General features: G+C 39.4%; 1 protein-coding gene across 1 annotated transcript; it reads left to right on the plus strand.

Annotated features, from left to right (window-relative positions):
* The first annotated feature begins 709 nt into the window (after nt 1–709).
* Nucleotides 710–2,952, plus strand: LOC107383614 (calcitonin gene-related peptide 1). Its single transcript, XM_015956378.3, has 4 exons — nt 710–800; nt 1,699–1,793; nt 2,153–2,299; nt 2,550–2,952. The coding sequence occupies exons 2-4, from the start codon at nt 1,714–1,716 to the stop codon at nt 2,722–2,724; spliced, it is 402 nt and encodes a 133-aa protein (XP_015811864.1). The 5' UTR covers nt 710–800; nt 1,699–1,713; the 3' UTR covers nt 2,725–2,952.
* The last annotated feature ends 8,393 nt before the right edge of the window (nt 2,953–11,345 follow it).

Genomic DNA, 11,345 nt, shown 5'->3' on the forward strand with positions numbered 1-11,345 from the left:
CAGAAAACCAATTTCACTCGAGCTCGTTCTGAATTCTAGCATTGCTAAAGCTACATGGCAGACTAATTTTTCATATGGATGTTGAACAGGTTCTTTAGCAATTCCCATGAATTCAATTTTTTAAAGATGAAGAAACCAGAAACAACCAACAAAACAAAAGGAAACACAAGAAAAACCATTTAAAGTTTGAGATTTTCGTCCCACATGGCAGATTGAATGTGTTTTTAACACAGTGAAAATAAGGATTCCAATGAATTACACATGCTAAGATTTACCATCACTTGATTAATTTATTAGTGCTTGTGACTTTCACTATCCCATTGTGAATTATTCAACAGAATTTATCTTTACATTTATTATTAATCACATGTGAAACCTTCAGGGACAAACGAGGACTAAAGTTTCAACCCAAACTTCATCCAAGAGTAAACGGGAGCACGGCTTTCTTTGACAGAGTTCCTGTCTCCGGTGAGAGTTTGTGGCGGGTCAGTCCCATCCCAGTGTCTGATGGCATTGATGACAAAGATGATGATGAGGATTGTGACGTACAGAGCGGTGTGTGTGTGTGTGTGTGTGTGTGTGTGTGTTGTAAAGAAAACTGAAATAGAGTTGTGACATGTATGAAGCTTGTTTTTCTCCCCCCCACACCCCCACCCTCAGTGGGAATGAAAATGCTCGGCTATATTTGGAGTGAGCTGATGTCACGAGTGGTTTGAGCAGAGTGCCTATAACTGTTGGAGTCGGCTGGTGTGACAGTCCTCGGACCGCTCTTGACAGACTGGGACCAAACACAACACAAAGTGAGTCTCTTATCATCCTCAATGCTTTCAGTTCTTCTTCTTTATTTATTTTTTTATTCTCTACAGATGCGATGCGAAAAAGAATGTTTTTAGTTTTCAATCTGTAGATTTTGTTTACAATTGAAAAGGATGTATATGTATTTTTCCTTAAGTTAAAGATTCATTTTGGATTACATGAGGTTCATTTTAAACCGTCAGCAAGAAGCTGGAATGAGGAGAAATGTGCATTAAATTGACATAAAATCATAAATCCTAAATGTAAAATAACCCTGAGTCCAGATCGACCACATGTCAGAGCATATTTTTGTTCCAATTTAATCAAAGCATGCATTGTTAAACAATAAAATGTGAAATAAAAAGTATTACCTTACATTTCTTTACTTTAATTATAAGGTTTTATAAATGTATTATTTCTTTATATTATAAATGCACACCTTATTGCCAAAAAGAATGCACATTTAAAAAAGAAAAATGAATATGGTAGCTTTTTTGCAAAAAAAAAGGTAAAAAGATTTCAAATTAAAAAATAATTTAATTATGCCACACATTGGTGCTGAATAAAAATACATGAAATAATGTAATAATTTGGATTTTCTTTTTGTATTTTTACAGGTGATAACAAGATAGATTTATTAACTCTTTATTTGCATTTGTCAGACATTTCTTATATTTATTATTAACCGCAAATAATTTGCTGAATGAAAACGTAAGTAATTTTACTATGGATAGGATTTAAAAGGAACTTGAGCCTCAATTTTATTATAATTTAGCTTGAATTGGTATAAAAAGTATTATTTTTTTTACATATAATCAACAGATTTGAGTATTTTCTCTGCATTTGGTATTTATTTTCTAAGAAAAAGAATCACATTTTCTTGTATTCATTTTGTTTATGCAGAGAATTCTCATCAGTATGAATCAGCTGAAGGTGTCTGCGTTCCTTCTCATGGTGCTCGTGTTGCTACGCTGCATCACTACCGCTCCAACTCACAGGTGAGCAAAAGCAAAATTTTAACAATCATCATATCTGTGAACTCACCGTCACTAAGCGCTGATTCACGATTCAATAACAGGTTATCACGTGGAAGATTTTATTTTTTGTCAAAAATTTCTAGTAAATCAGAGCATTTTATGTATATTATTCATAGTTATTTGAGATAAGTCCTTGTCAGTCAGAACTGGATCCATAATAGGGGTTGGCTTTTAAAACCAGAATCGAGTCATCTGCATGTCTAAATCATGCTTATGTGGCTAAATGGCCATTTTCTCTTGGTCTCCTGGGACTAGTGAATGTTTTGAAGAGGGAGTCATCAGTGTGAAAGCGGTTTGGCACTTTTCCCTCTCTTATCCAGGTACTTGAGTCCCAGCTCCTCCTCCTCCTTCGAGCAGGAGAGTGCTCCTCCAGAGAGAGAGAGCTGGTCACTGCCTGAGCTCATCTCCAACCCTTTCCTTGACCTCGTTGGTTCACGGACACAAAGGGGCCTCACGGGAACGAACAGGTAGACTTTAACCCTCTCAGGCTCAAAATAAGTTTTGATATAATGACAAACAACTAAGTCCTTCAGAGGTACTTCTGAGTTAAAAAATGCTCATGAAATACATATGTGGAGTAACCAGGTAGGTAAGTTTTAACGGTGCAAATCTGCAACGTCTGCCTCCAGAGGGTTAATGTTATCAGTGCATGTATAAAGTCGATAGTGTCAAAAAATATTCAAATTGTGAATATATTTGTCTGTGCTTCTCTTACAGTCACCACTTGGAGAAGAGAAAATGTAACACAGCCACCTGCGTGACCCAACGGTTAGCAGACTTCCTGGTCCGTTCCAGTAACACCATCGGGACCGTCTACGTACCAACTAATGTGGGATCATCCACCTACGGAAAAAGGGAACTACAGCATCCTCGCAACTACTTGCCTTTCTAACACAAACTGAGTTTAATTATCCAATATTATGTAAAAAGGCTGTAAAAATGTCACTAATAATGACACTGATTGTAATAATCATGAAGATAAGAATGTTTTTTGTCACAAACATGAAGAAGCAGTGCCTTTGTTTGGTTTAAACCATCTGATCAAATGTTTGGTTCCTCCCAGTTCTGTGGTTGTTAGTCTTGTCAGTCCTTTTTTCAAAATAGCATGATGCATTCAGAAAAGGGAATAAAATATGTAAAGCATCTAATAAAAAATGTAAACCTACATTAAATACATGTTATTTGTTGTTTTTGATAATAAAATATACATATTTTAAACTTTCTGTGAGCCACATTATTACATATTATTATGAATGAGTTTGTCCATGTTGGGTTGCGGGACGGCTGGTGCCTATCTCCAGCGGTCAACGGGCAATCAGGCGGGGTACACCCTGGACAGAGAGCCCGTCCATGCAGGGCAACACAGAGACACACAGGACAAACAATCACACACACACACACACTCACACCATGTAAACTCCATGCAGAAAGATCCCAGGCCGGGAAGCGAACCCAGGACCTTCTTGCTGCAAGGCAACAGCTCTAACCACTGCGCCACTGTGCAGCCGATGAATGAATTTGTTAATGACTCAAACTTTTCTACATTCTCACAAAACCACAGAATTTTTTTCCAAACGATTCATTTTTTTGAGCACATCTTATAAAAACTGGACTTATTTAATATGGTTTACAAATATTTTTCCCTAACTCGCTCTTAGAGATACACTGTAAACTTTAAACAGTTGTTTTGAAACAAAAAAGAAGACTGAATTTCCCTTCACAGGCGATTAATTTTGTCTGGGAGCTTTGAGATATAAAAACATTTAGACATGATCATGTTGCATACATGTTCGTGTTTGACTTTGGTTACCCACAAGATGGTCTTGTAATTTAAGGGAAGGTGTTTCTTTTGTTTATAAAGGTTTTAGAGCTGACAATTATGGAAATGGATCATGCAGAAATGTGTTTGTCTATCGCCTTCATCTTCTAATAAAGAAAACAAGACTGATTTCAATGAAACTCACAAATTCAAGATGGCCAATTGGCCATGGCAAACATAAAGATGGCTTGAACTCTATTAATTTTAATGAAGTTTAACAATTTGTTTAACTATTGATTAAAAGGATTCCCCACACATACTCAGAGAGCTACAAAATGTGCAATAACTTTATTTAAATCTTTGGTGTAAAGTTTTGAATTGAAGCCCGACCTGAGCCCGGGATGACTTTTGTGCGGTTAGCTACACAATCCAGGAGAGAAAAGCTTGCTTCAAACCAGACAGGGTGGACTCATTATTATTCCTCCATGGTTTGTTGTATAGGAGCATTTTTTTGTGTAAGCCCAGCTTTCCACCAGATCTGATAACGTCCAAGAAGTCACAGCTGATGAATGAGTTTCCACCTGCCATCAAGTGGAGCATTTTAGATGCGTCCCAGAAACGGAAGTGTCACATTGCTCCGTTAAATTTATAATCTTGGAATCTAGACAGACCATAGCAGGAGTAAAATGAATTTGCTCTGCAGGTCGGTCTAGCCGTGCTCCATTGGAGTCTCAGCAGATCTACCATTGGCCTCAGCAGTTTTGTATTTTGCCAACCACAGTTCTTTATCGGTTTGGTGTTATGGCAACTGAGCAGGAGAACAAGGGTGGTGGCATCTTGTTTGAAATGAGTTTGACATTAAATTTGAACAATTTAGACTAGGGCTTCTCTTTGAGTCAAGAGCAGACAGAGGTACTTAAAGTCTCTATCCGGAGTATTTCTCTTATCCGATGGCACCATCTAGTGGCTGACAAGCATATCACACAAACAATTTCCCCTTTTTTTTCAGATGGTGAATTCCCGTTTCTTGTTTATTTATGTGCTTCCGTAGCCGACAAACAGAGCTAAAGCACGTTTTACAACTATTATTCTCATGTCATGTTGTGTTCTCATATATTTATATTTTAGAGGCTTACTTTTTTATATTAATATTTATTTATTTGGCAGACGCTTTTATCCAAAGCGACGTACAATTTATAACCTATAGGGCATGTTGTGATCTGTGGGGGAAACCGGAGTACCCGGAGGAAACCCACGCATGCATGGGGAGAACATGCAACTCCACGCAGAAAGGCCACAGCCGAGTTTTGAACCTGCAACCTTCTTGCTGCGAGGCAGCTGCAGCCGTTGTCCATGAAACGTTCATCAACTCGGCATCAGCTGAGGTTTTCCTTAAATTTGAAGCAAGTAAGCGGTAGTCTAACGCTATTGGTTAGTTCTGGTTGTCGTTCAGTTTCCTATTGCACGGAGCTCTGCAGGGCAGGGGGTGTGCTTAGCAAAAAAATAAAAATAGACGTATTGCTTCTGAAAAATCATCAGAATTTCTGAAAGGGGAAAACTCCGGAAAAATATTTTAAGTCCTTAATTCATTAAAAAGGATGTAGTTTTGTCTTCTTCAACAGTGTATGGACTGCCCTGTTGACTGACGTCCGTAGTGGTGAGTACGTCACAATGCATGCGGAGACAGATTGATGCCCTACATCTGGGTTGTTTTAATGTGTCATGGCAGGACTATACTGTATATTCACATGGAGAATGGGCTTGCTAGGCTACTAAATTCATGCTTTGGGTCTATTTTCTATGTGCTATGCTTCCAGAATGTTCGGATTCAGCCAGACATCACATTACGTCCCGCTGACACATTCAGTGGAAAGCCTGTGTTGGTACATGTTCACTGTATGTCTTCAGAATGCTGTGCTGCACAGGGATCAACATTTTCTTTTTACTGCTCATTAAAAAACAAAACAACCTGGGGTTCAGTCATGCTCAGATCGACTGTTGTATCTGTTAACATTGGGCAAGCTTAGCCTGGCAAGCCATCCCCAAAAATTTGGTCTAGTTCACTAGGCTAGGTCAAGCTGGTTCTGGGCTTCAAGTCCTATTGGTCATTTGGAAATCAGGTTCCTATTTTGGGCCCATTGAGAACTCTACTTTAATCAACCCTGTCTGTTAGCAACATGTCTCATGACTAGACTGATTTTTTATTTATCCTAAGGTGATCGGTATGTGTTCAGCTGCCAAAGACAAACATCTTGAGTCAATCTGAATTTAAGACTTAGATAATTTTAGCTAATTACAGGTGTAGCGTCATGGTTTATGCTCTTTTTATGAAAGAGGAACCATTCTACATGTTAATTTGTGATATTAATTTTATTAAATTAATAACCAAATTGTATAGTTTTAAGAAGACTCAAAGGTTGTTTTCATCGATAAACTGACGATAATATCCATGTGTCTGTGTTTCAGTTCAATGAAGAAACAAGTTTGGAAGTTAAAAGTTTTAATTCCTCAAATTAAACTAATGATTTTGAAATGACAAGCAGAGGAACATCAATCAACATTGGCAACTTTGTTGAACAATCTTTAACAGTTGATATTGTAAGCTTGCACAAATAGACCTTGTGATGAGTGTGTGAAGATTGAATATGAGGTGAGCTGAGTGCGGGTGTGCATCTGATTTTGCTTCAGGAAGAAACAGGTGTCTGAGTGAAAAGTGATGGTTTGAATAAACTTAGGTTTTGTTGGAAAAGATGCATCAAAACGCTATCTGTCGTGGAATGCCTCACCGTATTTGGACTCCCTGTTGGACCCGGGACGTCACTTTAGGATGATGTTTCATCCAGGGCACCTTGGCTGGCAAAGAAGACAAAGATGCGCCACGAACCGGTCCAGAGTTGCCCTCGGTACACGTCGATGGTAAAGCGTTTTGTCGATGCGTTTTCTTAAGTTTAATTCACTCAGAAATCAGAGACTCTGGACGAGTCTGCGTTAGCAGTTGTAATTTAGCTGTCCTGTCTGGCTTGGCAGGAACAGCGTGAGGGGGGGGGGGGGGGGGGGGGGGGAGCCGGTGGGCTCCGTTCCCCCGTTAGCGGTTGTTCACACGTCCTCTCTCTTTCGTTGTCAAGTACGAACTGAATCATAAGACTGAAACTTACCAAAAGCCTTTCTCTTCTCAAAGCAAACGTGTACGTCAGCAAATGTGTTTTGGAGTTTACTGTGAGAATCTGTGTGTGGGTGTGGGTGTGTGTGTGTGCATGAAGGTCGTTAACAAACATCCCCAAACATTATTTAATCAAGTATGGATTCATTAATCCATTATAATTACCCAAAGCATAAGAATCATTCATTTGATTAAAACACATTCATAATGAGCAAAATGATAATGATTATTCTTTAACATTAAAATCAAGAAAGGAAGTTTAAGACTTGTTATGTTATGACTACTTGTCCATGAGAACTCCTTCTTCTGGTACTGCAGGTGTTCAGATGTTATGGTTTCCAGCAGACTCTTGCAGACTTCATGTCTGCAAAGGTCTCAATCTGTGGGTGAAAGTTCTCAGCGACCCAGCCGAGTCAAATGACCTTTTGCACAGAAAACCCATATTTCCTCACGTTACATAGGCAGCACATAAATATCTATATGACTCATTCAGCTGTACAGATATTAAACTAAATTACCTTGAGTGCATAACTGAGTGCAATTTACTAATAAGGTCCCAGAAGATCTTGGGACATTGCATGAGATATTACATAATGTTATTTTTATTCAACCACACTGTATAACTGCAATGTTTTATCAGAGGAACACAATTTAGTTAACACGTTTTCCTCTATAAGTTAATTTGAATTCTTATATTTATCATTTGCAATACAGCCTGAAGTAATGGACCAATGGAACTAAACTAAATCAGAAATGTATGATTAGCATGTGGGGCAGTTGAGTTGTTTTCTTTCAGGCCAAAACTCTTTTATTCTGTATCAAGTATTGTTTATCACTTTATTAATATTTAAATACCTTAGCTAATGTATTCACATTTACAACGTGGGTATATGTATTAAAATGTAATATGTAAATGAGCATTCTGTGTTGTTTAATTATTCTCAATTCTAATTTTAGTTTTAACCATGAAAGCAGCAAAACATCTTGTTTATCAAATCTATATACTCACATAGTATAATAACTAAAAAAGATAAATAAATAAAAAACACGATGCTTTCAATTATATGATCAAAGTCCTACTGAAATGTACTCACAAAATCACCCAAGGATGTTTCCTCATTTATCATAAAAGTAATGTGGTGTACAGTGAAAGCATCTAGTGGTTATTAGTCATTGTTTACACACAATACTTTTAATGGCAGGACTGTAATCACAGCATTGAATTCCATTCAGTCATGTACCAGTTATCCAGGGTAATGAAAATCAAGAGGGGAACAATGACGCACAGCATCAAGCCCTGTTTGATTAGCAGCGACCTGATCATCTCAGACACTGACATCAATATCCCTGTGCATGGTTAACACTGGCATGAAAGGGTTTTCAAAAATAGAACAAGTGGCAGCTTTTGCTGATGAATCCAAAAACAATGCAAGCCATTATCCACCAAACACTGACAAAGGACGGGGATCGTGTCAAGATCAGTCAATTACTTATCAAGCCACAAACGGCTTGGTGCCTCACTGAATTGTTTATATCAGCAGTAATTACCACTGATGATGGAATTTCAGAGCTGATTTTTTACCTGCTGACTAAAATAATGTCTGACACTGAAGGTTGATCATTTGAAAACAAAGGCCAGTAACTTGTTCTTGTCATAGTACTTCTTTGTGGTACAAGAACTCATAAACTTAAAAGTGGCAATGTTTACTCTCTCATTTTCTTAACACTTTTCCCTCAGTAGTAGTGGTCATAGGGAGTTGGTGCCTGTCTCCAACAGCCGTCAGCCAAGAGGTAAGGGACACTTTAGACAGGTCTTCATCACAGGAGCACACAGGGCAAACAACCAGTCATGCATTTACTCACACCTAGGGGCATCAGTAGCTTAGGAGGTAGAGCAGGTTGTCCAGTAATCAGAAGGTTGCAGGTTTGATCCTGGCAGAGAATTCTGCTGTGGCACCTGTGGTCAGAAACCTCGCCTAAGTCAGTAAGCTCCAGGGCAGCTGTGGCTACATTGTAGCTCATCACCATCAGTGTGTGAATGTATGTGTGAATAGATGAATGGTACACTGTAGTGTAAAGCACTTTGGAGTCCTCAGACTCTGAAAGGCGCTATGCAAGTGCAAGTCATTTAGCCGAGGGACTCTCGGAAAGCAGAGTACCTGGAAACATCCCATGTGTAGCATCATGAATATCCTGTTTTTGACCTAAAGGTCATGATCTGCAGCGTCTGCTCGAGCAGAGACAAAGTTTCTGACAGGCTAATCTACATGAGAAAGTGGCCAAGGTCTTTCATGCACTCTGCTCATCTGAACTGCTTCACCGCTGTTACAGCGAAGACGAAGAACTATTTTGATAAATACATAATCAACAACTTTGTTATTACCAGTAATAATGTGAGCCCAATGTTCAATCAGTCTGTGAAATTACAATGTTTATTACTTGATATTATAATCCTGTGATCAGTAGTATTTTACAAGTTATTATAATCTTGGACATTTGCACTAGACACTAATGACACGTAATGCTAAAGGCCACACGACACATTTCTTGTCACCACACCATACCATACCATACCATATTTATTTATAAAGCACCATTTCAAAATAGCATGGCATCTAACCAATGTGCTGTACATAAAAAGCCAAATGCTTGACCAAGAAACGCAATAAGAACAGGCAAAATACATAAGAACAAAGCATAAATAGTCGGAGATAAAAATTCCTACTAAAAACAATAACATAGGAGAACAGTTAACAGCACTATAAAATAAAATAATGCAATGAATGATAAAAACATTTGAAATGGCACAAATAAAACAAAATAAAATACCAGATGGTGTGAGGTGCCAAAGGTGAGCCACTAAATCATAAAAATGGAATTAAAAACTCAAATCCGGTGCTAGATTGTCCTGAAAAGTGTCACGAGGGAAGGCAATGCTAAAGAAGTATGTTTTCAGGGCCGACTTGAAACTGCTAACAGAGGGAGCCAGATGCACGCGGAGGGGCAGAGAGTTCCAGAGTTTTGGGGCTGCATAAGAGAAGGCACGCTCCCCCCGTGATTTGTACCGAACCTTCAGAACAACAAGCAGCAGATGATCTGCTGACCGAAGGGCACAGGTGGGAACATATGGGGTCAGCAGGTCCGTCAGATAGGATGGGGATGGGCAGTACAAAGCCTTGTAAACATATAACAAGACCTTGAAGTTAATCCTAAATTTGACTGGGAGCCAGTGTAAATCTGCGAGGATGGGTGTGATGTGCATGCGTCTGTCGCTGTTGGTTAAAAATCTGGCCGCGGCATTTTGAACCTTCTGCAGTTTGCTTAAGGCTGAAGCATTAATCCCAATCAGGACAGAATTCGCGTAATCCAGACCTGAAGTAATAAAAGCATGAATGACTGACTCAAGATCTGGGCGTTTGAGGATTGACTTAAGACGAGTGATGCGGCGGAGTTGGAAAAAGCAGGACTTGACAGTAGCGTTGACTTGTGAAGACATTGAAAGGTCAGAGTCCAGTTTCACACCTAGGCTAGTGGCACATGATTTGAGATTGAGTGGAAGAGTTGAGACATCTAAAGCACCTTTCATTTTAGTGGGGCTAAAATGTATGGCATCTGATTTGCTGTCATTTAACCGTAGGCAGTTTTGAGAAAGCCAGGATCTGACCTGGGAGAGGCATTCTGACATCATAGAAAATGAGTGATGTTGGTTGATTTGAAGGTAGATCGGGCAATCATCTGCATAAAAGTGGTAGTTAACCCCGAGACTTGCTAAAATCTTACCAAGTGGTAGTATGTAAATTGAAAAGAGGAGAGGACCCAGGATGGAGTCCTGTGGTACTCCCCATAGAAGTGGGACATTGGGAGAAGAGCAGTCTCCAACAAGAACACTAAAACACCGACGTCTGTGAAGTAGGATGGTGTGGTCTACAGTGTCGAATGCTGCAGTCAGGTCGAGTAAGAGTAACAGCACATGGGAGCCAGAGTCAGTCAGAATCAAGATGTCATTGAGTACCCTAATGTGTGCAGACTCTGTGCTGTAATTACATCTAAAACCTGATTGGAATGGGTCAAGAAGCCCATTGTCATCTAGGTGAGAAGTAAGCTGTGTGAGAGCCAGTTTCTCAACTACTTTTGGGATGAGTGGAAGTTTTGAGATTGGGCGATAATTGGCACAGTCAGACTGGTCAAGGCCTGGTTTCTTCAATAGCGGCTGAACAACTGCAATTTTAAAAGCAGCTGGAAACACACCAGAGGAGAAGCTGGAATTGACAATATCCAAAACAGCAGGGGCCACCGCTGGAAGGATATCGCGCAGCAGTATTGGAGGAAGGCTGTCCTCTAGAGAGCCTGAGGGCTTCATAGCCAAGATTAGATCAACCAGGGAAGAGAGTGTCACATGAGCAAAGCAAGAGAATGAAGGTGGACAGTGATTTTCCACACAGGTAACCCAGCCTGAGTAAGAGAAACCGGTTCTAATTTCCTGGATTTTATGCAGGAAAAAGTTTTGAAACTCATTGCAAAGAGCCCCTGTAGAGGGAGAAGGGTTGGGAGATTCTCTAAGGGATAGTACAGAGGTGAGGACACTGTACAGTTT

Source organism: Nothobranchius furzeri, chromosome 1, assembly GCF_043380555.1.
Source record: "Nothobranchius furzeri strain GRZ-AD chromosome 1, NfurGRZ-RIMD1, whole genome shotgun sequence".
NCBI lineage: Eukaryota > Metazoa > Chordata > Actinopteri > Cyprinodontiformes > Nothobranchiidae > Nothobranchius > Nothobranchius furzeri.

Excerpts from the sequence above, each read along its gene's own strand:
- LOC107383614 (XM_015956378.3), top strand. The coding sequence starts at position 1,714 with ATGAATCAGCTGAAGGTGTCTGCGTTCCTTCTCATGGTGCTCGTGTTG. Across the intron at positions 1,794-2,152 it reads ACTACCGCTCCAACTCACAG|GTACTTGAGTCCCAGCTCCT; the intron begins GTGAGCAAAAGC and ends TCTCTTATCCAG. Across the intron at positions 2,300-2,549 it reads GGCCTCACGGGAACGAACAG|TCACCACTTGGAGAAGAGAA; the intron begins GTAGACTTTAAC and ends CTTCTCTTACAG.